The 27,204-nt window shown below is 46.6% G+C and overlaps 2 protein-coding genes across 17 annotated transcripts in view; one reads left to right on the top strand and one right to left on the bottom strand.

Annotated features, from left to right (window-relative positions):
- The window catches only part of SNX25 (sorting nexin 25), a 138,255-nt gene extending 117,651 nt beyond the window's left edge, over positions 1-20,604 (bottom strand). For 9 of the 10 annotated variants that reach the window (XR_012435279.1, XR_012435280.1, XM_045391913.2 and 6 more), the window contains exon 1: positions 19,934-20,604. Coding sequence is in view for 7 of the 10 variants with exons in the window: in XM_045391913.2 (XP_045247848.2) it covers positions 19,934-20,359 (426 nt within the window). In the remaining 3 variants the exon portion in view is untranslated. Of the gene's footprint in view, positions 1-16,754; positions 16,773-19,933 lie in introns of those variants that run through there. The other variant, XM_045391912.3, reaches the window with a different exon arrangement.
- A 3,229-nt stretch (positions 20,605-23,833) lies between these two features.
- Positions 23,834-27,204, top strand: part of CFAP97 (cilia and flagella associated protein 97) — a 48,001-nt gene continuing 44,630 nt past the window's right edge. For 2 of the 7 annotated variants that reach the window (XM_045391910.3, XM_005556414.5), the window contains exon 1: positions 26,532-26,628. The gene's annotated coding sequence lies outside the window, so the exon portion shown is untranslated. Of the gene's footprint in view, positions 23,940-26,531; positions 26,844-27,204 lie in introns of those variants that run through there. The other 5 variants (XM_074040866.1, XM_005556413.5, XM_065545751.2 and 2 more) reach the window with 4 other exon arrangements.

The following is a 27,204-nucleotide window of genomic DNA, read 5'->3' as shown; positions in this document are numbered from 1 at the left end:
CTCACGGCCACATGGAAGGCTTTTGCATGACAGCAGATAGGAGGCCTCGCAGGCCTCTGACCCTTCCGTTGTCTCCAAGCTCTCAGCGTCCTCCGGGCCTCGGCTCCTCCCTTGGCTTGATGAGGCCTGGGGGGCTCTCATGAAACATTCTTGTGCCCTGGCCCTCTGTCACACCAAGCCCACAGACATCTCCACTGCTTCACTCCAGGAGTTTGTTAGCGTTCCAGCTACAAAAGTTTCACAACCACACGGCAGGCGTCGCTAGTCTTTCATGGCCTCCAGCTTCACATCTTGGCCCTTAACTCCTCAGCACTCAGCCCACGTACCTTTGCGATGCTGCTTCTCCCTGATGAGACAGCAGAGCACAGAGATCAAGAGGGCTGGCTCTCCTGTCAAAGAAAGCCTGGCACCATCCTAGCAAGCTCTGTCACCTTCGGCTAGTCACCCCATCTCTCTAAACCTGCTTCCTGACCCATACGATGGGAATAGCAGAAACTTTCTCATAGGATAACTGTGAGGGTTCAATGAGAATGTAAAGTGTCTAGTGAAATGCTTGGTACACAATAAGGGCTCAATAAATGGTTCTGCTGTTATTCTTTCCAATGATGTTTTTTCCAAACCTTTTACCGCCTTTCTTAAAATTACCCTGTGCAGACACAGGCTCACACCTATAATTGTGGCACTCTGGGAGGCTGAGGCAGGAGGACTGCTTCAGGTCAAGAGGTAAAGGGCTGCAATGAGCTACAATCTTCCTCTACACTCTAGCCTGGGCTACAGAGCAAGACGCTGTCTAAAATAAAATAAAATAAAAATAAAAAAATATCCTCTACACATATCATAGTTCTCACTATCAGTAATTAATTTTGTCTCCCGCTTACCAAAATATTCGAGACTATCCAGCTTGAAATACCTTAATTCCCTGCCATTCTCCACGAAGTTCTCTCCATGTGCCCCCGTTTTTATCTCCTACTAAAGTCAAACCCCCCACCTATGCTCTGATCCTGCCCCCTTGGGCATGGCTCCATCAATTGCCATCTATCTCTGAGATGTTCAGGCCCTTCCTCTCTACTTTCCCATCTTTCCCTTAACCTAAAAATGTGCTTAAATGTCTCTCCCTGACAACAAAAATCCCGCAACACACACTCTACTCTAGGTACCACTTTCTCTTCTGGCTTTCTCAGCCAGGCTTCTACAGAGCACAGGCCGCACACTGTGAACCTCTCCACTCCCACCCCCAAACCACACTGGCATGGACCTCCAAAGGCCCCCCAGTTGCCAAGTCCAGGGCACACCCTCGGTCCTCCCTCTGGACCTCTCTGCCCCACCAGACACTGTTGACCATCTGCTCCCTCTTGCTCTCTGAGTTTCTCTCTCTATCTCACAGCCTCTAAATGCTCTTTCTCTCCTCGGTGGGCTGCTCCTCCCTTGCCTACACTTGGACTCGCTGCTTCTCAGCCATCCTACTGCCCTGGGCAGTCTCATTCCCTGTAGTCTTAACTGTCAGGTATACACTGACCACCAACAAATCGACCTGCTTAACCCTGATCTCTCCTGCAAACTGCACACCTGCAGACCTAACCGCCAGCTGGACAGATCCACAGGCATCAAAAAATCTACATAGCCAAAATGTACCACATCCTTAGGTCCCACCATCCCAAACCTACACAAAGGGCACCTGTGCCCATTCAACCTCCAAGCCAGAAACCTGGAATTACCTAGATCTCTCCCTCTCCTGCCCGCAATAAATGCATGCTTACCGAGCAGAAATGAAGAGCATGATGAAGCCGCCTGGGTGGAAGGGCAATTGATTCAGATCTTCAACAACAAGTGGAGCTGAACCTACAAAAATGCAGGCGAAGGCCTTCCCAGGTGCACGCACACCCGCCCAACGGTAAACTCGGGAACAGCAAGCAGTTCGGCTTAAAGAAGAGGAATACGAGTGAAGGCTACAAAGGCAGGGCAGCCCTGTCATGAAGAACTTGACACGAGGCCAAGCGTTGTGGACCCACAACCTCCCTCCTCTCTAAGTGACTGGCCTAGTTCTACACAATGACGTAAGGGAAACAAAACAAAAAAGATAAATGACTGGCCTCGGCCCATCACAGAAATCCTGTCCCCCATGCCAACAACAGGTAAGAAACGGGCACCTGCCCAAACCTGGCCAGTAAGATGTGAGAGGAACACTGCCAGGAGCATTTCTAAGCACATTTTCCTTGTTCCAAAAAGGGACTCTCTTCCTCTGGGTAGCATCCTGCATGGCCGTGGTGCCTGAAACAGATACGGTCACCCGGACAACAGCCCGAAAGCTCTTCCGACGCACAGGGCTAAGAAACACAGAGAAACGGTCCTGGAGGCTCAGTGGTCTCCACGTGGAGCCTGCCCTAGCCCTGAGCTTGTCCTCTCTCTGGACTGTGTATTCTTTCTTAAGAGAATACATCTCCTTATTGTTTAAAAATCAAAGGAAGGAGATACAGGGATCAGTCATGTTTAGAGCACACTGGATCAAAAAGCTAAACAGATTTCTTTATAGTAGGAGTTCTTACAATGTTCATTTAATCACACACATTGTAAAGCTTTAAGAATTTTGTTTTTCCAAGGCCCAGTGTGGTGGCTCATGCCTGTAATCCCAGCACTTTGGGAGGCCAAGGTAGGAGGATCACTTGAACCCAGGAGTTCAAGACCAGCCTGGGCAACATAGTGAGACCTTGTCTCTACAAAAAAATTAAAAATTAGCTGGGTGTGGTGGCACATGCCTGTAATCCTATCTACTTGGGAGGCTGAGGTGGGAGGACTGCTTTAGTCCAGGAGGTCAAGGCTACAGTGAGCTATAATTGTGCCACTGCACCCCAGCCTGGGCAACACAGTGAGACCCTGTCTCAAACAAACAACAAAAAAAATTTTAGTTTTCTCAGACTTATTTGACCAGCAAACTAGCCTCCCGTGCTTCCTCTTCTTTGTTTTTGCAGTGTACCTAAAAGCATCTCCCAGAACTAAGTGTTAATGAATCATAGTTTGGGAAACACTGATTTTTACCAGAAGAGACTAAAAAAGTATATGCCTGGCTGTTATAATGCAGTGATGACACAGTAATATAGGCACAGAAAAAGTGATCACAGAATCCAAAAGGCACCACTGCCATTCTACTAGGTTCTCACTCAAAATGCCAGATGGGTTTCATGCTATGTACCAACTGCATGAATTTTTAGTGGCTGCCTGGAATGCTGTATTGAGAGGGATTCTGCAGTCACATCCTGGTGCCTTACTTGATTAGTAAAGATTCTCATGAGCACAGAAGGGACAGCTGTGACATCATTCAAGTTCATTCTGAGACCTCTGAAGTGACATTAAGTCCTAAGCAGATCCTAGAATCATCCCAAAGCTTCCCAAGTTGTTTTAATTCTGAATCAGGCCAGACAAATTTTTAATAATTAAAAAGGCAATAAAGTGGTTAAGTGTGTAGACTCCAGAGTTAATAAAGAGAGACATGGGTTTAACTCAGTTCTTTCACTGATTAGGTAGCCTGGGCGCATCATTTAACCTCACTAAATCTCAGTTTTCCCATCTGCAAAATGAGAATAACAGTCCCTACCTCCCATGATAGATGTCAGAATTAAACTGGGTAACGTAATGCAGCGAATACATCTGCAAACAGCCAGTGCAAGAGATGTTAAGTTTAGCTCTACCAATTACTAAGGCATTCACTTCATGACGTTCACATTATATAACTCCTGTAATACATGTATTTGTCCACTGTATTCATAGTCATAGATGATGGTGAAATAAGTCAAACTGGGGCCACAGGAATGATTTCCCTGAACCCGTTAACAATGCCAACATATGCCATGCTAAGCAAATGACATAGAGGATTATAAAGCACAGTTCAAAGTGAGTGTCACTGGCCTTTAAGAAGACATAGACATACTGGCCGGGAGCGGTGGCTCACGCCTATAATCCCAGCACTTTGGGAGGCCGAGGCGCGTGGATCACGAGGTCAGGAGCTAGAGATCATACTGGTTCACACAGTGAAATATGGTGAAACCCCGTCTCTACTAAAAATACAAAAATTAGCCGGGCGTGGTGGTGGGCATCTGTAGTCCCAGCTACTCGGGAGGCTGAGGCAGGAGAATGGCATGAACCCGGGAGGCGGAGCTTGCAGTGAGGCAAGATCGTGCCACTGCGCTCCAACCTGGGCAACAGAGCGAGATTCCGTCTCAAAAAAAAAAAAAAAAAAAAAAAAGACATAGAATATACAAATCTAACTATTGGGTGATTGTTTTCTGCAATACACAGATCTCATATGTATTTTTTTAGATCCTTCCATAGAGGAAGTCAAGAAACAATGACCAGTCCAATAGTAATAAGCCTCCCTGACACTCAGAACGAGTTATTGAAATGCCATTTACCACTTTAAAAAAACAAACAGGGCTCATCTTGGAGAAATGGTTAATTTCAGGTATAAGCAGAAGACATTCAAAACGAGCCTGAAACATTTTGTTATACCACATAGCAAGAAAACACTCAAAGACCACAAGGGTTATGTCCAAAGGATGCAAGAGTCAACTAACAAGGGCTCCCACTGGCCAAAGATGGGATAATATAGGCTTCAAAAAAATATATTAATCACAACTTATTGAAACCCATCAAATATAGTCAAATCCATGAATTCATTTTACATACATATATAGAGAGAGAGAGAGAAAGAGACGGAGTTTTGCTCTTGTTGCCCAGGCTGGAGTGCAGTGGTGTGATCTCAGCTCACTACAACCTCCACCTCCTGGGTTCAAGCAATTGTCCTACCTCAGTCTCCCGAGTAGCTGGGATTACAGGCATCCGCCACCACACTCAACTAATTTTTTGTATTTCTAGTAGAGACGGGTTTCACCATGTTGTATAGGCTGGTCTCCAACTCCTACCTCAGTGACCCACCTGCCTCAGCCTCCCAAAGTGCTGGGATTACAGGCGTGAGCCACCACGCCCAGCAGAATTCATAATAATACTTTTTAAAAACACACAATGGGGGAATTGGTCACCTTCAGAGGATAAGGAACTAACTCATTGTGGAAACTGATAAAGTGAAGAATCAAGGTTTCATCCAGCTTTTCTACTGAACTGTACCTTTATGTAACCAAAGAGTAGACAAGGGACAAGAGACAATACTCTTCTAAAAGTATTTAAGTCAATAACTGAAAAATGACAAAATATCACCATCTTGTCACTCCTAATAAATTAATGGATCTAGGTATTGAGTGTCAATAGCTACTAATATCACAAAGGGAAAGAGAACCAGGTACAACATGACTTCTAATAAAAGAGCACACCACTAGCTAAAGTCTTGCCAAAGGAATCAAACAGGAGTTTGAGCAGGCCTCTGGACCCACTGTCAATTTGCAGGACACAGAGCACACAGAGGAGCACATTGAACTGCATCACTGATATGCAATCAGCAAAATCCAGACACAGGACACTCTATAGGACAAATCCTCTAGGTTCTTCAGTAGATAAACTAAAGAAAATAAAAGGATAGAAGGGAAACTTTTTTTTTAAGAGACAAGACTAAACTATTATGTCCACTGATGCACACCAGAGTGATAAAACTATAATGACACGCAAGGAAGTGATTCCTATAAAGTCAAGATGAGGTTGCTAAGGTAGGAGAGAAGGTGATGACATTGGAGTGGAGATACAAAGGGGTGTATCTCCAGGGAGTTCTCTCTATAATCATCCATCCATCTATACATTTGTTTGGTGGGATTTTCTGAATCTGCATTTTTTATTTTATAATAAAAAGGTTTGTAAAAAATAAGTGTAAAAGCTACCACTTAACATCTTCCATATCCAAAGCATGATAATCTTTATTTTACAAATGCTATCACATTGTTCCAAAGAACCTTTGAAAGTATTTACTATATCCTTTTTTCAGATGGAGAGACTTCTCTCTTAAGCAAGCTGCCCACTGTCACAGTTATTAGGGGAGAGCCCAGATTCAAATCCAGACCAATGACAAACTCCAAATCCATTCTCTTTGTGCCTATGCTTTACTGATTCCCAGTTATTCATTCTTTTAAATATGTATCACTTGCCTACTAAATCATCCGACTAGGCCTTAAAGACACAGAGGGAAGTTTCTGCCTTCATATGGTGTTCAATAACTAATGAAGAGGAAACACCAGGAGCCATCCGAATGAGTATAAAATTACAACTGTGACAACTACCGTGAAGGAGGGGTATACGGCACTATATTCCTACCGTGAAGGAGGGGTATAGATCTACTGTGAAGGAGCGGTATACGGCACTATATTCCTACCGTGAAGGAGGGGTATAGATCTACTGTGAAGGAGCGGTATACGGCACTATATTCCTACCGTGAAGGAGGGGTATAGATCTACTGTGAAGGAGCGGTATACGGCACTATATTCCTACCGTGAAGGAGGGGTATAGATCTACTGTGAAGGAGCGGTATACGGCACTATATTCCTACCGTGAAGGAGGGGTATAGATCTACTGTGAAGGAGCGGTATACGGCACTATATTCCTACCGTGAAGGAGGGGTATAGATCTACTGTGAAGGAGCGGTATACGGCACTATATTCCTACCGTGAAGGAGGGGTATAGATCTACTGTGAAGGAGCGGTATACGGCACTATATTCCTACCGTGAAGGAGGGGTATAGATCTACTGTGAAGGAGCGGTATACGGCACTATATTCCTACCGTGAAGGTGGGGTATAGATCTACTGTGAAGGAGCGGTATACGGCACTATATTCCTACCGTGAAGGAGGGGTATAGATCTACTGTGAAGGAGCAGTATACAGCACTATATTCCTACCGTGAAGGAGGGGTATAGATCTACTGTGAAGGAGGGGTATACGGCACTATATTCCTACCGTGAAGGAGGGGTATAGATCTACTGTGAAGGAGCGGTATACGGCACTATATTCCTACCGTGAAGGAGGGGTATAGATCTACTGTGAAGGAGCAGTATACAGCACTATATTCCTACCGTGAAGGAGGGGTATAGATCTACTGTGAAGGAGCGGTATACGGCACTATATTCCTACCGTGAAGGTGGGGTATAGATCTACTGTGAAGGAGCGGTATACGGCACTATATTCCTACCGTGAAGGAGGGGTATAGATCTACTGTGAAGGAGCGGTATACGGCACTATATTCCTACCGTGAAGGAGGGGTATAGATCTACTGTGAAGGAGCGGTATACGGCACTATATTCCTACCGTGAAGGAGGGGTATAGATCTACTGTGAAGGAGCGGTATACGGCACTATATTCCTACCGTGAAGGTGGGGTATAGATCTACTGTGAAGGAGCGGTATACGGCACTATATTCCTACCGTGAAGGAGGGGTATAGATCTACTGTGAAGGAGCGGTATACGGCACTATATTCCTACCGTGAAGGTGGGGTATAGATCTACTGTGAAGGAGCGGTATACGGCACTATATTCCTACCGTGAAGGAGGGGTATAGATCTACTGTGAAGGAGCGGTATACGGCACTATATTCCTACCGTGAAGGAGGGGTATAGATCTACTGTGAAGGAGCGGTATACGGCACTATATTCCTACCGTGAAGGAGGGGTATAGATCTACTGTGAAGGAGGGGTATACGGCACTATATTCCTACCGTGAAGGAGGGGTATAGATCTACTGTGAAGGAGCGGTATACGGCACTATATTCCTACTGTGAAAGAGGGGTATAGATCTACTGTGAAGGAGCGGTATACGGCACTATATTCCTACTGTGAAGGAGGGGTATAGATCTACTGTGAAGGAGCGGTATACGGCACTATATTCCTACCATGAAGGAGGGGTATACGGCACTATATTCCTACCGTGAAGGAGCGGTATACGGCACTATATTCCTACCGTGAAGGAGGGGTATATATCTACCATGAAGGAGCGGTTTATGGGCGCTATATACCTACGGTGAAGAAGGGGTATATGGCTCTATATACCTATCGTGAAGGAGGGGTATATGGCTCTATATAGCTACTGTGAAGGAGCGGTATACGGCGCTATATACCTACCATGAAGGAGGGGTATACGGCGCTATATTCCTACCATGAAGGAGCAGTACATGGGTGCTATATACCTATGGTGAAGGAGGGGTATACGGCGTTATATACCTACCGTGAAGGAGGGGTATACGGTGCTATATTCCTACCGTGAAGGAGGGGTATATGGCGCTATACACCTACCGTGAAGGAGGGGTATACGGCGCTATATTCCTACCATGAAGGAGCAGTATATGGGCGCTATATACCTATGGTGAAGGAGGGGTATATGGTGCTACATACCTACTGTGAAGGAGGGGTATATGGTGCTATATATATGGTGCTATATACCCACAGTGAAGGAGAGGTATTATGGCACTATAAGAAGATGTAAGTTGAAAGATAGGAAAAGCTTCCCTGCAAAACTGATGACTGAGGTCTAAAGGAAGAGAAGTTAACTAGGTACAGGGGGCAGCGGAGTGCTCAAGGCAGGGGAAACAATATATAAAGTCCCTACAGACAGAAAAAGCCGGGCCCTATGAGGACTGAGGGTGGAGCATGAGGAGTGACAGTAATTATGACTGGAGGTTAGGCTAGAGATCTAGGAAGAACAATAAGTTACTGAAAGTTTTAAACAAACATGTTGCTAAAGAGGAATTTGATTAGGCTTGCATTTTTAAAAGAATCAATGGAAGGGGGAGCCAACATGGAGGCAGAGACCAATGGAAAGGTTGTTACAGTTATCTAGGTGGGACATGATGGTAGCTGAGACCAAGCAGGAAAGACTGAAAGAAGTGGATGAATGCAAGATACTCAAGAGATAAGGGCAGGCACCCCTGTAATCCAACATTCTGAGAGGCCAAGGCAGGAGGATGGCTTGAGTCCAGGAGTTTGAGACCTGCATGGGCAACAGAGACCCCATCTCTAGAAAAACTTTTTTAATTAGCGCGGGTCAGGCACAGTGGCTCACACCTTTAATCCTAGCACTTTGGGAGGCCAAAGCAGATGAATGGCTTGAGCTCAGGAGTTCAAGATCAGCCTGGGCAACATGGTGAAACCCGTCTCTACAAAAAATACAAAAACTAGTCAAGGGCGGTGGCACGCACCCTTAGACGTAGCTACTTGAAAGGCTGAAGTGGGAGGAAGCCAAGATCATGCCACTGCACTCCAGCCTGGGCAACAGAGCCAGATCCTGTCTCAGAAAAATAAAAATAAAAAAAATTAGCTGGGTGTGGTGGCACCCACCTGTAGTCCCAGCTATTGTGGGGGTGAGGCATGGAGGATCACAAGAGCCCAGGAGGCCGATGCTGTAGTGCGCCATGACTGTGCCACTGCACTCCAGCCTGGGCAACAGAGTGACACCCTGTCTCAAAAATAAATAAATGAATAAAAAAATAAAATTAACAAAAGAGGTAAAAGGACAGGACTTGATGGAGTGCCTATGGGGTATGAGGAGAAGGAGATGTCAAGAAGGACTCAGTTAAGCCGGGCGCGGTGGCTCACACCTGTAATCCCAGCACTTTGGGAGACTGAGGCGGGTAGATCACGAGGTCAGGAGATCGAGACCATCCTGGGTAACATGGTGAAACCCCGTCTCTACTAAAAATATAAAAATTTAGCCAGGCGTGGTGGTGGGCGCCTGTAATCCCAGCTACTCGGGAGGCTGAGGCAGGAGAATTGCTTGAACCTGGCAGGCAGAAGTTGCAGTGAGCCGAGATCGCGCCACTGCACTCCAGCCTAGGCGACAGAACGAGACTCCGTCTCAAAAAAAAAAAGGACTCAGTTGTGGGACCTGACTTTCGGAGGTGCTATTCACTGACACAGGAACAAGAGGAACAGAGACAGACATTGGTCATAAGATGTCATGGACTCAAGCTTCGGGTACCACTGGGACTGCCAGGTGGAAATGTCAAGTTAAGCAGTTGAATAAATAAGTCTGAGGCCCAAAACTAGATCTGAAACTCAGGAATAAATCTCTTAAGTCCTCAATGTCGACAGGGATGATCATTGTAGGAGGCCAAAGTTGAGACTGCCCTAAACTAAGAGAATAAAGAATGAGACCTCAAGAATGACCCAAATGCAAATCTGGGAAACATCCAACTTTCTGAGCTATCTAGGGGTTGCAATTTCAGAAAAAAAGAAAGATTCAGTGAAATGGGAAAAAAATCAGAAAAAAAAAAAAAGAGATTAACAACTCTGCTTCAGGAAAAACACATGGAAATTTCTGGAACAGTTGAGATGTAGATTTCATGTATAACAAATTGGCAGCCTGCAAGCAGCCCTCAGGTATGTATTTTCATGAGTTGATTTACATAAGAGGAAGAGGCCTTGTGGGAGGTGGCTTATGTGTAGGGACTCAGGGTTGGGGACTAGAGAAGGCCCTGGCTTGATCCCAGCAGTCAGTCTGAGCCAGATGGAGAGAAGCCACAAGAAAAAAGAAGACGCCGTCTTCACAGGAGATGCAAGGAGGGGCATAAGTTCCTTAGCTTCCATAAGAAGAAAACATTTTTTCTTCTTTTTTTTTTTTTTTAAGACAGAGTCTCGCTCTGTAGGCCCAGGCGGGAGTGCAGTGGCACGATCTTGGCTCACTGCAACCTCCACCTCCAGGGTTCAAGTGATTCTCCTGCCTCAGCCTCCTGAGTAGCTGGTACTACAGGCACGTGCTTACCACGCCGACTAATTTTTTGTAGTTTTAGTAGAGACAGGGTTTCACCGTGTTAGCCAGGATGGTCCTAATCTTCTGACCTTGTGATCTGCCCACCTCGGCCTCCCAAAGTGCTGGGATTACAGGTGTGAGCCACCATGCCTGGCCCAAAAACATTTTTTAAAAACAAGCCATGGCCGGGCGCGGTGGCTCAAGCCTGTAATCCCAGCACTTTGGGAGGCCGAGACGGGCGGATCACGAGGTCAGGAGATCGAGACCATCCTGGCTAACATGGTGAAACCCCGTCTCTACTAAAAATATACAAAAAAAAAAAACTAGCCGGGCGAGGTGGCGGGCGCCTGTAGTCCCAGCTACTCGGGAGGCTGAGGCAGGAGAATGGCGTGAACCCGGGAGGCGGAGCTTGCAGTGAGCTGAGATCCGGCCACTGCACTCCAGCCTGGGCGGCAGAGCAAGACTCCGTCTCAAAAAAAATAAATAAATAAAAATAAAAATAAAAACAAGCCTGAGTGAGAGAAACAGGGCTAACCTCCCAGCTTCTATAAAGCATACATGGGGCCTTGGCTTAGATAAACCCCGAAGGACAGACCAAGCCCCTCCAGACACGCAGCCCTGGAGGACTGAGACAGTAGCACCCTGGCAGGGAACATCTTTCTCACAGACTGGCAGTGGCGCCATAGCACAGGGACCTCTCTCCAGTGCTTTGCAGGCAACAAGAATGGAAGAATGGAAGTTGAAAGTATCCCCAAATACATGGGACACTGTCTGTGGCTCCCGGAAACGCTGATGGGGTGGTAGAGCAAGGACGTAGGAGTACTGCAAGAGGATGAGGTTCTGTATGCGATCAGAACCTCATTTAAAAAACTTTAAAATTAGTTTAATTTATGTAAACTCACCCATATATACAGGTGGGTGAGAACTACAGAAATTCAGGTTACTTTAGAAATGAGTATTTGTAAAATATTTATCTAATTTTCCAAGAGATATATTCCACACTAAAATAGAAAGTCTATTGAATAAATCCTAGTAGCCTAATAAACAAGTTCATGTGTCTTATCCTAAAGATGCACAATCCCTTGCTCCCCTCTTGGCTTCAGAAGCGTTTTACTTACAGTTAAACCATATTCATTTTTCTTTACATCCAGCTTGTGGCTACTCATACCTAGAAACCCTGGGCTGACAAACAGCAGGACTGGCAAGTGCTTAGAGTAGCTGCTGAGTGCTGGCTAGCTGCAGGGGCAAAGCAGGCATACCTCACACACCTAGCTGCCTTCTCCCAAAGCAGCACCTGGGCTGACAGGCCCACCAACATACATGCAAACATGCTGGGATTTCTGGAAAGTTCCACCATACTTACAAAAACTACAGAAGCAGGCCAGGAGTGGTGGCTCATGCCTGTAATCCCAGCACTTTCTGTGGCCGAGGGGCACGGATTGCCTGAGGTCAGGAGTTCGAGACCAGACTGGCCAACATGGCAAAACCCTGCCTCTACTAAAACTACAAAAATTAGCCGGGCGTGATGGCGGGCGCCTGTAGTGTCAGCTACTTGGGAGGCTGAAGCAGGAGAATCACTTGAACCCGGGAGGCGGAGGTTGCAGTGAGCCAAGAATGCGCCACTGCACTCCAGCGTGGGTGATAGAGCCAGACTCCGTCTCAAAACACTATAGAAGCACACACTCCTAGACTAAAGCAGGGTGTGACTTAGACCTAAATCCTCAGGCTATTTAGAAGAGCCCCTGGGAAGGGCTGCCTACCTACCTGTCATCCCCATTCAACCAAACAACCTAGGTGGGATAGGTGACCTACAGCTGTGAAGGATAAAAATACAGGTTCTGAGTTTGCAATTTTTTCTTTCAAAAGTACAGCTGCAATGTTAAAAATGCTGGCAAGGTGATATGCAATTGTTTCAATACTAACAGCCTTCCACAGACACTGTTCATTTTCTGTGTCCTGAACCCTTGGCACCAAACTTGCTGCGTCACCTTTCTAGCACAACCATGTGTACCATTCTGACTATAAAGAATTCTACATTTTAAGGAATCTAGGGCACTTCCCATCCCCAAAATGATATGGTTGGGAAACGAAGCCTAAGATATTTTTAGGGAGGCAACAGTCAATTACCATGACCAATGTGACAGTGTGCTTCAAAAACAAAAGCAGCTTAAGACTCAGGTGTGCGAAATAAATCCCCTGGGAACGGCCAGAACTAAGAAGGCTCCAAGTAGAATATTCAACTTGGGAGACGTTCCTAGGATACATCTGCTGTTATATACTGTGGGATCCTTTGGTTTGGGGTTGAATTTATTGTTTAAAAGAAATGTTAGGGCCCTCCTGAGAATATTCTTGAACCTATCTGTAATGATAACTAATGAAAATCGTATCAAAGTCTCACTCACTCCTGAAGGTACTGCCTGTTGTCTCCGTTCACAAAAACACAGCTTCATTAACGCTCACTTTTCATCATTGCAGCTACACAGTATTTCTCTCTCTCTCTCTCTCTCTTTTTTTTTTTTTCAAGACAGAGTCTCACTCTATCACCCAGGCTGGAGTGCAGTGGCGTGATCTTGGCTCACTGCAACCTCCATCTCCCGGGTTTGAACAATTCTCCTGCCTTGGCCTCCCAAAGTGCTGGGATTACAGGCATAAGCCACCGCACTCGGCCCAGTATTTCTCCTTTTAAGTCCATCCCAATCACATATCCATTCAATGTTTCAAAGCACAGCTCTGATGCTATCACTCCTGGGCTCAGAAAATGCCAACAGTCACCACGCCTGAAGACTAAAATTCAGTTCTATTCCCCGGCATTTCCACGGCCTGGCCAACACTACCTTTCCAATCCTAGCTCCTGTGAGTCATCTCACATACTCACTGGTAACTCAAATCACAAGTGGTACATGTACTCTGGACCCATTTTGTTGTTTTTTAAAAATTAGAAGAACACATATTGCTTCCTTTAGACGATTTTGCTAAATTCAAATACAAACGTGTTGGCCGGGGGAGGTGGCTCACGCCTGTAATCCCAGCACTTTGAGAGGCTGAGGCGGGTGGATCACCTGAAGTCAGGAGTTCAAGACCAGCCTGGCTAACATGGTGAAACCCCATCTCTACTAAAAATTATAAAAATTAGCCGGGTGTGGTGGCGGGTACCTATAATCCCAGCGACTCCGGAGGCTGACGCAGGAGAATCGCTTGAACCCAGGAGGCAGAAGTTGCAGTGAGCCAAGACCGTGACACTGCACTCCAGCCTGGGCAACAAGAGCGACACTCCATCTCAAAAAAACAAACAGCAAACAAACAAATACACATTTTTGTCATTTCCTAGGTACACTTGATTAGCACTGTTTTCTGTCCCAGGCCTAATTATGTATTGTACCTTCACACTTTGAAGTTATCACTATTCATCTACAACTTCATCTTATGCTGACTAATCTTAATAGTTCCATCATGACAGATGATACAGAAAACAATTTTCCTTTATGTGTAATCACTGTTCACATACCAAGATTATATGTATCAAAAACTTCTCCTTTTGAATACATGTGTGTATGTGCCTAGATGTGTGTCAAATATATCTGGAATAAACACAAACTATTAATAGTGGCTGCCTAGAGGGAAGATGTTTTTTCACTGTATACCTTTCTGCATGCTTTTTTAAAATCATATGATTGTGCAACCTATGGAAAAAATTAAATTAAAAAATAATGAATTTAAGTCAGGCGAGGTGACTCACACCTGTAATCCCAGCACTTTGGGAGGCCAAGATGGGTGGATAACTTGAGCTCAGAAGTTCGAGACCAGCCTGGGCAACATAGCGAAACCCCATCTCTACCGAAAATACAAAAATTAGCTGGGTGTGGTGGTGCACACCTGTGGTCCCAGCTACTCAGGAAGCTGAGGCAGGAGGTGGGAGGATGGCTTGAGCCGGGGAGGAGGAGATCGCAGTGAGCCAAGATGGCACCACTGCCCTCCAATCTGGGCGAAAGAGCCAGATCTTGTATGAATTTAAATGAAAAATATTTAATTTAAATGAAAATGAAAAATTTTCATTTTTAATTTAAATGAAATTTAATGAAATGCAATTTAATGAAATGAAATGAATTTAAATGAAAAAAATGAATTTAATGTAAAACAACACTTATACCACAGAGAGGATTTAAAGTTTTCAAAAAGCCACCTTCCTCAAAAGTATTTTTCTCAGTGGCCGCCATGACTTAAATTCCCCAGTTAAAATACAAAAGAATATTCTGAAGACAGTAAATATATTACATGCCATTATCCATAATCAAATGACTGAGGATTAGTTTATCACATTAGCACAAGAAAGGAAAAAGTCACAAAGAGGCTGTATGTAGTCTCCCTAATTCCCGTTTCTTTTCCTTTTCCCCTCGAGTAACTAAATGAGTTTGTTTTACTCAAAGAACATTTGTATTAGTAAAAGAACTCATTTAGGAATCCTAGTCGTCTGACCCAAGCGAACTGGAGCAGTAGATTGCTGTGTGAATGTGTTTACTGTCTGTCTCTACAAACATCTGGTCTCCCACCCAGGCCTCCCTGTGGGTTGAATCTACTGGGCTGGAGAGGGCAGGGAAGGGAATACTCTTATGCATCTTGGAATCCTCCCCAACACCCAAAACAGTGCCATGTGCTTACAGAAAGCATTATTCCAGTTCTTAATGCCACCTATTGCAAAGCTCTGACCCTTCTCTAGGAAACTGTGGTTGAAATTTCAGACCTAAAAATGTCAGTTGGATACTTAAAATTGTTCTTCTAAAAATCCATCTATTGAGCACACACTTTGTGTCTGACACTGGCACTCAGCAACTAACTAGACAACAAAATTACCTCACAAGGTCAGAATATGAGGTAGGTGGCAGACATTCAGTAAATGCTTATTAATCCGATTTGATGAACTTGTTAAACTACTTTCTGGCTAAACTTTTAAGTCTTTCATTAATGCTTTCTTCACATGGCAGTGGCCTTTAGTTTCCAATATTCTACTAAGCACTCAACTTTTTATTTTTATTTTTTTAAGGTACAAGGTCTCACTCTATATGGCGGTGTGATCATGGCTCACTGCAGCCTCAAACTCCTGGGCTCAAGCGATCCTCCCGCCTCAGTCTCCCAAGTAGCTGGGGACTGCAGATGTGCACCACCACTCCCAGCTAATTTTTTTTCTTTGTCATTTTTTTTTGGTAGAGATGGAGTTTTTCTATGTTGACCAGGCTGATCTCCAACTCCTGGCATCAAACATTCCTCCCATTTTGGTCTCCCAAGGCACTGGGATTAAAAGTGTGTGTCACCACACCCAGCACACCCAACTTCTGTGGACTTCTTGTATCAGCCGTCCAATCCTCATTAGCAACTGCCTATTTATTTTTGAACTCAGGGGACATAAAGAAAGAAGTCTCTAAGGGCTGAGCATGTTGGCAGGTAGATGAACTTGCCCTACAGGGAGAGTCTGCTAAAGGGGAGGTAACAGGCTATATTTGCATTTCTAAAGGGGAAGTGGGGAACTGGGGGAAAAAGAAGAGAGAGAAAAATAATTAAACCATCTCTTAGGAAAGTGGGGGTACTCGGTTAAACTATGGTCAGGTCACTGCACTGCAGCCTGAGCAATAGAGCGAGACCTTGTCTTTAAAAAAAAAAAAAAAAAAAAAAAAGATCTAATAAACCCTAGAGTAAAAGAGAAAAATCTGCATTAGACTACACCACAGAAAAACTGACAGTTACTCTCTTTTACCTTCCTACCATCAAAACCTAAGAAATGGTGTCCTCTTTTCCATTATGAGAAGATACACTTCGAACTGCTGATCTTGTGATGATAACAAGGTTTTCTGAACTATGGATTCATTCTTGCCCTATTTCTCTTGCTGTTGTTTTGGCTGGATCAAGTGCTGAGGTCAAATAACTGTGGCTAGTAAACATGAGGTTCAGACCCAGGTGAGTTAACTGGCCTGGCAGAAAATCAAACAACCTTGGACACGGGACACCACACTGCGACAACCCACACAACAAAGCTGGACTCACAACTGTCAACACCAAGAGAAGGCCGGCCCTAGAGCATCACAGTTCCACGCTGCTCACCTGTAACAAAAGTCCAAGTTTTTCTAAACTGGGGTCCAGATATCATCTGTCAAGACTTTAGCATCAACCTTCTTGACCTTCATAAAAGCTTCTGTGCTATCTGAAGGTACCACAGAAGTCTGGGATGAAATTTCTGAGATGAAAATTATTTTTAGAACTTTAATCGACAGTGATTCTCATCCAAGTAAATCAAAATCCATGCACATAGGAGATGCTCAATAGATACAAGATCAACTGGAAGGGAAAAGCACTAAGTTAGTGATCACAAATGGACATAACTTTCGTCATCATCATCAGCGAACGCTTCTTGAGCTCCTACTAGGTATAAGCGATAACAAAAGGTGTCAATCACAGGTCCTAACCACAGGCAGTTTACAATGGATAACTATTACCCTATGAACTATACAGAAGCATTTGAAAACCTCTAGACATAAAATCACCTTTCCCTTTTCAGTGAGGCTTCCCTAGTTACCTATGTTTAACAGTGTATGCATTTTTTTCCTCTACCAAAAGAAGTCAAGAAGAAAAAACAAGGGAAGGGAGGGATACAGAGCTAGAAGGACTGATCCCAGTGTCTGACATGTATAGCTCACACTAGGAGAACTCAAAATATGTAAGAATAAATGAGGATTCTCTTCTTCACGCTGAATCCAAATTTGTACAGTAGTCACTGTTATTCTAAGGAGCTCCATTTGGTTCACTGCTAAACAGCCTCCCCCTCCACATATGTTAGCTGACCTGTGTGGTCCAGCTCGCACAGCACTGACTGTAGATATTTTATACTACACCACATGCTTCTGCTTCCCACTCTTCCATTCATAAAGAAGAGAACATTTAAAAAGCACACACAGCCAGGCACGGTGGCTCATGCCTATAATTCTAGCCCTTTGGGAGGCTGAGGCAGGAGGATCACTTGAGGACCCTGTCTCTACAAAAAATTAGCCGGGCATGGTGGCTTGCGCAACAGAGCAGACCCTGTCTCAAAGCAAAAAAAAAAAAAAAAAAGCACACAAATTACACAAATTATTGGAAATACAGCACTAGAGGCTTGAGTAAACAGTACCAGTACTACAAAGAAAATAGAATTTCATGTGAATGACATGTATTTCAGTTCTAAGCAATACATAACTTAGAATGTAATTTCCTAATGTACTTAAAATTTTCTTTTAGTTTTTTGTTTTTTTTAAAGAGACAGGGTTAGGCCAGGCACAGTGGCTATTGCCTGTAATCCTAACACTTTTGGAGGCTGAGGAGGGAGAATCATTTGAGTCAGGAGTTCAAGACCAGCCTTGGCAACATGGTGAACCTGTGCCCGGCCCCTAACGCACTTAATGTCTTATTTAAGGCTATTTTAGGAATTCAAGGACAAAAATAATTACCAATATTCCTTTTCCTTATATTATACTTCACCTCTTCTATTACCTGAAATCTTCCGGTAGTGTTCATGAGAGATTTATACATGCTGCATTTTCTCTGTCACCTTTAAAATACTATTTTCTCCAACTCCTCTACTAAACAATCTTTCTAGATGATAATCCAAGTTTTACCTACCCAGAGGTGCCAGTGAGCTGGGAGATCTGGGGGAATGCATTTTCCAGGAAACAGATTGCTAACCCACAACAGGAGGTTTTCAATGCCCTGGGAGATGGACTGTAATACCAGGACTTTTATCTTAACCTAACCCTCTAAACTTCTTCCCCCACCTACTAGTCCCTCTTGTCTCTTAACTCTTAATCACTGTTTGTTTCAGAAGCATTTATCACTATCCCACAGTATTTATTTGCTGCCTGCTTCCCCATAAGATCTCCAGAGAGCAGGATATTTACGTGTCTTGTTGATTCAACCTCAGCTTCCAAAACAGTACCTGGCTCACACAAGAAGCTCAATAAATATTTACTGAATCAATTATAACATCTTACAATACCCAAGAATTAAGTCATATTTTATTGATCAACAAATCAACTAGTAAAATCTTACTTGTCATTGCAGAAAAAAAGCGAGAGGAGAGACACATCTGCTCCCCAACTCCTGCTAAATGAGATATGAAAAACGGATGGCTAAGTGGAGATTTTGTAAGAGAAACAAACGTTACTAATTTTTGAGACCACTTCTAAAAACAGGAGATGCCTGTTCCTTAATATACTGCCTTGTTTATCAGCTTCTGAGTGAAATGTCTGTTACCTACTACAGCCTTCCGCCATTATCTCAGTGCTGCAATCTGAACTAACACACTGAGAGTAGTTTGGTGGAGTGTGATGCTTTCTTTTAAAATAAAGGAGTGAGCAGGTCATGTGATAAGCAAAATACAAACCCTGGGGACAATGATCATTAACAAATATTCTTATGAAGTTGAGCCACTGCCATTTCTCTTACCCCAAAGCGCTTGGGCATTTTCAGTGGAATGATGGTATCACTCTGTCGAGCAGTGAATTTTTAAGCTGGGATAGAATAAAGTTCCCTTTAAAGGCTTATGAGAAGGAATGTGAAAGAAAGATAGGACAGTGGGTTTGGCAACTGAGGATGAGAAGCGCTCATTTAAAATGCTGTGCTTTCCTACATTCCCTAGCCCCAGCCCTAATGTCCCACAGCACGCTGAGGATGGCTTTCTTTTCGGTGCAAACCAGTGATTTCTGGCATCCCCCTTCCAAATCACAGAAGCCGCCGGGGACTGCACTACTCCAATACTTATCAGCATGGTGGAAGGCAGGATGGGGTGGTGGGAAGCGTACGCGGGCTTGAGGGGTGAGGTGCGGGGCCAGTGACCGAAGCAACTTTCCTCATCAGCAAACGGTCATAAAGTTGCCTCCCACCGAGAACGGCCAGAAGAACCAAGTGGATGGCCAGGACCGCGCGCAGAGCCTGCGCGGAGCGAACGCCGTGATTGCCTTCTTACCCTCCCACGGCAAGCGACGCCGAAGGTCCGGGGAGACCGTCAGGGCTGTGACTGAGGATGGTTGTCGAGTGACCACAGAGCCTAGTAAATAACGCGTATCTCCTCCAGCACCGCGGAGCGCGAGCCCGGAGCCCGCCGCACGCGGGGTGCTGGGGCCGCAGCCCAGCCCCACGGCTCCGGGCTTCCCGCTTCGAGAAGGGCACGCCGCGGCCCCCCGGGGCTCGGGCGCTGGCACCGGAAGCGGGAAGCGCCGGCGGAGCCAGGTGGCCAGGAGTCGGGTACTTACCCACGGCGGGCGGCGGGCGGCTGAGGTCGCGGCCAGCCGGCTCCAGGCGGCGGCGAAGTCGGGCGGCGGGGCGCGCGGGCTCCGGCAGACTAGGGCGAACAGGGTCCCCAGCAGGAAGGCGGCCGCAGCGCAGCTCAGGTACAGGCTGAGCCTGAGCAGGACGGAGCTCAGCCCCGCGGCCCCTGCAGCCTCCCCGCCGCCGGGCCCCAGGAAGGAGAGGGCCACGGCGGCGAGTGCGGCCACCGCCACGGGCCCCCACCAGCTCCGGCCGCCCGGGCCCCCCGGCGCCGCCGCTGCTGCCTCCGCGTCCCCCGGGGACTCCGGCCGCCGCTCGTGCCTGAAGCCCGGGGCAGGACGGCCGCCGGCGCCTGCGGCCCGCGCGGGGCTGAGGCCAGCGCCGCCACTGTCGGTCGCATCGGGGTGCATGCTGCTTCCTGGGCCGCTAAGGACAGGCACATCTCCTGCCCCGCGGTCCCCCGCCGGCGCTCCGGAGGCAGGGGGAGCCCGCGCTCATGCCTCGCCCGCGGTCCACCGAGGGAGCGGCCCCCGCAGACGCCGCCGGGCCCCTCTCGGCGACCCCTCAGCGCCGCTACCAGGCGCTGGGCCCGTAGCTGCCGGGCCGGGCGCAGCCAGGGAGCCCCACCGTGTTGTGACTGAAGCCTGGCCAGCCTGACGCGGGCGGGGCGGGGCCGCCCTGAAGTGCGTGTCGGGCGGGGCCGGGAGCCACCGCGGCAGCTGAGTGACAGCCAGGAGGCGCCCACCCACAGCGCGGGGGCGGGGTCCGGGACGGGGCCCCACGGGGAGGGGGCGCGACCCAGCGCGGCGCACACCGCTCTTTCCCACGCTCCCCTCCGCCTCCACAGGATGCCGTCTGTTCGTGGAAAATTTTGCTGCAGGTGTCAGCGGCGCTGGTAATTCCCCAGCTCAGGTGATCCCGTAATTCTCCCTCTCCGCTCATCACCGGCAGTAACCTCTTCTCTTTGCTTGCAGCCTCCAACATTTCCGCCTGGTCTTCACTCGCTATTTAAATAGGCAGCTGTTCCCAAGCCTGCCTGTCACAGTTTCTAAAGACCTTCCCTTTCCCACCCTGCCGCCTTAAGCAAGGCATCAGACACGTGCGGTGGAGTAAGTGAAGCCTGCAATTCCTAGCTATGGAAAGGTCCACAGAAGTCTGCTGGTGTAACAGGGTGCAGGCAGCTGCCCATCATCACTTTGGTTCCAATTCTGTTTCTTTTTTCCCCCCAACTATTCAGCACAAATGCTATCAGCCACGCAAAAGAACGTGGTCCAAATAATTTTTAGAGTATATATTTGCCTTTTCTTCTGTCATAGTCCCAGCCAGTAATATACAGGTAACGCTTGCTAATTAGATGCCAATATGCTACTTAAACACTGGCAATTACTGCTAAGACTAATAAAGTAGCAGATGTAGCTTTTACTTTTAGTATTAATTGGTATTCATGGGCATTTCATTCTTTCTTTTTTCTTTTCTTTTTTTGAGACGGAGTCTCTGTTGCCCAGGCTGGAGTGCAGTGGGGCGATCTCTGCTCACTACAATCTCCACCTCCCGGGTTCAAGTCATTCTCCTGGCTCAGCCTCCCGAGTAGCTGGGACTACAGGCGTCCACCACCACACCCAGCTAATTTTTGTATTTTCAGTAGAGACAGGGTTTCACCATGTTGGCCAGGATGGTCTCGATCTCCTGACCTCGTGATCCGCCCGCGTCAGCCTCCGAAAGTGCTGGGATTACAAGCATAAACCACAGCGCCCGGCCTCACTTCATTCTTTCTTAAACCTTCTAAGTCAGAAATGAAGAGTGCCTCATGCTAGATGTGACTTTGCCATGCCAAGGTGATGATCAAAAGAAGTTACCAGCTTCCTTTACTTCTTTTTTAAGAAAATAGGGGCAGGCGCGGTGGCTCACGCCTGTAATCCCAGCACTTTAGGAGGCTGAGGCGGGCAGATCACGAGGTTAGGAGTTCAAGACTACCTGGCCAACATAGTGAAACTTGAACCTGGGAGGTGGAGGTTGCAGTGAGCTGACATCGTGCCATTGCACTCCAGCTTGGGCAACAGAGTGAGACTTCGTCTCAAAAAAGTAAAATAAAATAAATAAAGCAGTATAATTAATTTTGAAGAAGCCCTTTTGCCTCTAAAATAGTTAATTTTCAGCCAACTGGAGCCCCTCAAAGTGTACCCTACAAACCCAAATTATTCAAATAAAGCATAGTGGCTTGTTATCACCAACAACCAAATCTATGTTTTTTGATCATTTACATGCCGAGGACTGTATTCTGAAGGCTTTATGATAAATTTAAATTAATTTTTCAATTTTAGCGCTAGCTCATCATAATAGTAACTAACAGCACTTACTGTGTGCCAGATACTATTCTAAGGACCAAACATACTTCATTTAATCTTCATAACAACCCCAACAGATATCTCCATCTACACAGTGGGGAACTGAAGCACAGGAGGTAAGATAACATGCTCAACATCACAAAGCTAATAAATAACAGAACTAGGATTTAGTTATTACTCCATGTGGTCTAGCTTCAGAGCTTGTGCATTGAATCACTATGCCATGATGCTTCCTAAGAATTCTGTGAGTTAGTCATCTCATATTACAGAAAAAAAAAAAAAATTTAATTTATTGATCCTGATCTGTATTCTATGCTTAAAAGTGGATAGTTTTGGGCCTGGCATGGTGGCTCATGCCTGTAATCCCAGCACTTTGGGAGGCCGAGGTGGCTGGATTACCTGAGGTCAGGAGTTTGAGACCAGCCTGATCAACATGGCAAAACCCCGTCTGTACTAAAAATACAAAAATTAGCCATGCGTGATGGCGTGCGCCTGTAATCCCAGCTACTTAGGAGGCTGAGGCAGGAGAATCACTTGAACCTGAGATACAAATTGCAGTAAGCCCAGATGGCGCCAGCACGTCAGCCTGGGGAAAAGAGCAGGACACTGTCTCCAAAAAAAAAAAAAAAGTGGATAGTTTTGTAGCTTTGTGAGAATAGCAGCAACTTAGCCTCCTAACAAATGCTAAGTGATTATAACTTGAACCAACTGGTCTGAAACTTATTGACAGGCCAGGCCTGTAACTCTTAAGACCCTGATCTTTCCAATACACCCACATATGTTATACCCAGGAGTAATGCAGATATTAATAAATGTAAGCCTGGGGTCAGAAAACTTCCTCACAGCACATTTGTATATATTTTTTGGAGAAATGTATTGCGGTTAAATCAGCATTGACACTTTGACATTTGTTTAACAAATGGTAGTCCAGCCTCCACCCTGTGTGGTTTGAGGAACATTGAGAAGTGAGGTAAGATAAGTGTGACAATGGTTAATTTTAGGTGTCAACTTGATTGGGATTACCTGGAAAACTAACAAAGGATTATTTCTGGGTGTGTCTATGAGGGTGTTTCCCAAGAAGATTGCCCCTGGGTTAGTGGACTGAGTGGGGAAGATCCACCCTTGATGTGGGCAACCATCCAATCAGCTGTGGCCCAGAAAGAACAAAAAGGTGGTTTCCTCTGTGCCCTGGAGCTGGGATACACTCTTCTCCCATCCCTGGACAGCAGAACTCCAGGCTTTCTGGCGTTGAGACTCCAGGTTACACTAGCAGCCTCCTGTGTTCTCAGGCCTACCGCCTCAGAGTTATGCCATCCGGTTCCCTGGTTCTGAGGCCTTCAGAGTTGAACTGAGCCATACTACCAGCTTTTCCAGGCTCTCCAGCTGGCGAAGGGTGTATGTATCATCAGAGTTCTCAGCCTCCATAATCACGTAAGCCAATTTCTCCAATACATTCCTTCTCATATATCTATCTATATCCTTTTGGTTCTGTCTCTCTGGAGAACATTAATACATCTTCCTTTTTTTTTTTTTTTTGAGACAGTTTCGCTCTCGTCGCTGGAATGCAATGGTGTAATCTTGGCTCACCGCAACCTCCGCCTCCCGGGTTCAAGAGGAGCTCCTACTTCAACCTCCCAAGTAGCTGGTATTACAGGCATGCACCACCATGCCTGGCTAATTTTTTGTATTTTTAGTAGAGATGGGGTTTCTGCATGTTGGTCAAACTGGTCTCAATCCCCCAACCTCAGGTGATCCGTCCACCTCGGCCTCCCAAAGTGCTGGGATTACAGGAGAGAGCCACCACGCCCAGCATACATCTCATTCTATCTGTCCTGCAGCACATCTTAATGTTGTAACGTGGACCGGAGGCACACAGTTCATGGGCTGAATAATATTCCATTTTATGTATCTACTACATTCTCCTTCATCTGTCTGTTGATGAACAAACACTTGAGTTTTTTTGCCACCTTTTGGCTATACTGCTATGAACATGGGTGCAGAAGTATCTGTTTGAGACCCTGCTTTCACTTATTTTTAGTATATGTCCAGAAAGAAATTGCTGGGTCATATAATTCTATGTTCAAGTTTTTTAGAACATGCCATACCATTTTCCACAGTGGCTGAGTATTCTACATTCCCACAAGCATGCATAAGGGTTTCAATCTTTCCACATTCTTGCCAATCCTTATTTTCTGGTTTTTTTTTTTTTTTTTTTTTTGACTAAAGCCATCCTGGTGGCTGTGACCTGGTATCTCATTGTGTTTTTGACTTGCATTTCCCTAATTAATGGTGTTGAGTATCTTTCAATGTGCTTATTGGCCATTGGTATATTTTCTTTGGAGAAATATCTACTCAAGTCCTTTGTAAGATAAACTTTTGATCACAGTTTGTTTATTTATTTAGAGAGGGGCTCGCTCTGTTGCCCAGGCTGGAGTGCAATGGTGCGATCTCAGCTCACTGCAACCTCTGCCTCCCGGGTTCAAGTGATTCTTGTGTGTCAGCCTCCCGAGTAGCTGGGATTACAGATGTGCACCACCACACCTGGCTAATTTTTGTATTTTTAGTAGAGACAGGGTTTCACCATGTTGGCCAGGCTGGTCTGGAATTCCTGACCTCAGGTGATCTGCCCACCTTGGCCTCTCAAAGTACAGGGGATTATAAGTGTGAGCCACCGTGCCGGCCGACCACAGTTTAACAACTATCCCTGGAAAGTGGTGCCAACGTAGTTTTATTAAGCACTTAAAAAAAAGTGAAATGCTTTTTTTTTTTTTTTAAGACACGTTCTTACTCTGTTGCCTAGGCTGGAGTGCAGTGGCACAATCTTGGCTCCCTGCAGCCTCCACCTCCTGAGTTCAAGCAATTCTCCTGTCTCAGCCTCCTGAGTAGCTGGGACTACAGGCTCACACCACCACGCCCAGCTAATTTTTGTATTTTTAGTAGAGACGGGGTTTCACCATATTATTCAGGCTGGTCTTGAACCCCTCTCAGGTGGCCCACCCGCTTCAGCCTCCCAAAGTGCTGGGATTACAGGCGTGAGCCACCACGCCCAACCAATGGTTTCTTTTAGGCAACAAAAAGAGAATTGATTATACTTTTGGTAATTAAGACCAACAAGTACAAAATGCATTGTGAAGGACCAAAACAGACAATCTTTACTGGAACTCCCCGGGACAGGGTAAGACCCATATTTCCTACCCTTCTTTGCACTTAGGGTATGAACAATATTTATTGAGTACCTACTGGATTGGGTACCATTGCTGCTATAACAAATTACTACACATTTAGTAGTTAAAACAACACAAGTGTATCGTCTTACAGTGCTGAAGGTCTTAAGTCTAAAATCAAAATTTGTGGGCTCGGGTTCCTTCCGAAGGTTTCAGGAGAGAATCCGTTTCCTCCTTTTGCAGCTCCTACCTGCACTCCTTGGCTCATTACCTCTTTCTGACATCACTCCAACCTCTAGCTTCTGTGCTCACAGCTCCCACTACTGACTTTGAACTTCTTGTCTCCCTCTTATAAGGACCTTTGTGATTCCGTTGGGTCCACTGGATAATCCAAGTTAATCTTCCCATTTTGATCCTTAATCACATCAGCTAAGTCCTGTCTGCTACATAAGGTGACATATTCACGTGATGTGGGGATTAGGAGGTACACATTTTTGGGGTGCCATCATCCTACCATACCTGAGAGTTCAACGAGAAGTTATTGCATTCAATATATTCTGCAGAGATCATTTTTACCTTAGATTGTTTTAACTACCCACCTCGTGGACCCCTCGGCAAAGGTCTTTCCATTCTGCTACCAGCCTCTGGTCCATAGAACGAACTAGTGGTATGAACTGAACTTTGCTGATAGAAAATATCACAAACACACAGCCGCCGTCCTTTTTTATTCTTGTTTTGGTAGAGAATTACAAGATAATCAAGGCAGCTTTCCGTATTAACTCACGATAACAACGGGGCCTACCCGCGTCGCCCTAGGCAGCCGGGAGCAGCAGTAATGCCTCTAGGGCGCCCTGGCAACCACGCGGGCTGGACCGCCTTCTTCCGCGGCTCTTCTCGTGTGCGCGTCCCTGGCCCGGCCTCCAGCTCCGCCCGCGTGGAGCCCCGGCCTGGCCGCCTGCCCGCCGCGCTCTGTGACGCCCGCCGGGAGGGCCGCGCGAGGCCAGGCGTGCGCCCCCGCCTCTCCCGAAGCGCCGGGCCCCGCGCCGCCCCTCCTTTCCCTTTCCGCTCTCTCCGCCTCCGGAAGCGCGGGCGCGCGGCGCCGGGAGCCCGTTCAGGGTCGCGGGAGTACGCCAGCGCCGCGCGTGGGGCTGTGGCGGCCGCGGCTCTCAGGTGAGGGGCGCGCGAGCGGCTCCTGCCTCCCTGCTCGCGGGGTCACGCTCCTTTCCGTTCGAATCCGTTTCCCCGCTCCGGAGCCCAGGCGGCGGCGAGTACTCGGGGTGGGTTTAACGAAGCCTGCGCGGGCGGTGGGAGGCCGCGCCCCCACGACAGAGGCGCCCGTGGCGGCGGGTCCCGGCGCCGCCGCACCCCGTTCCCCGGCGAGAACGGTGGGTCCCGCCCTCTCACGCGTTCCGGGTGGCGTTGAGGGTCGGGATCATCCCTAAATTGAGATTGGGCCGCGACCACATGCAGGGCCCTGACGACTGCCTCCTACCTCTCAGTACTCGAACCTATCCCACGAGGCCCGAGGGACCATTTGCCTTCCGGGGACGGTAGGGGGTGTGGACAAGAGCCCAGAGTTCCTGGAAACAGGTGTTTAATTTGGGCCGGGATTTTCATGTACCCAATTGGGTATCTTGTTGGAGGCCTATTGTACTATTTAACTACAGAAATGTCACAGTAACAAGATGACAGTTTAAAAAGTGTCCGGTGCTTTTCTGTGTATTTTCCTGATGTTCGGTGAAAGCG

The sequence above is a fragment of the Macaca fascicularis genome, chromosome 5 (genome assembly GCF_037993035.2).
Source record: "Macaca fascicularis isolate 582-1 chromosome 5, T2T-MFA8v1.1".
Lineage (NCBI taxonomy): Eukaryota > Metazoa > Chordata > Mammalia > Primates > Cercopithecidae > Macaca > Macaca fascicularis.
Note: the sequence above shows the minus strand (reverse complement) of the source record. Positions and strands in the feature narration are given on the sequence as shown.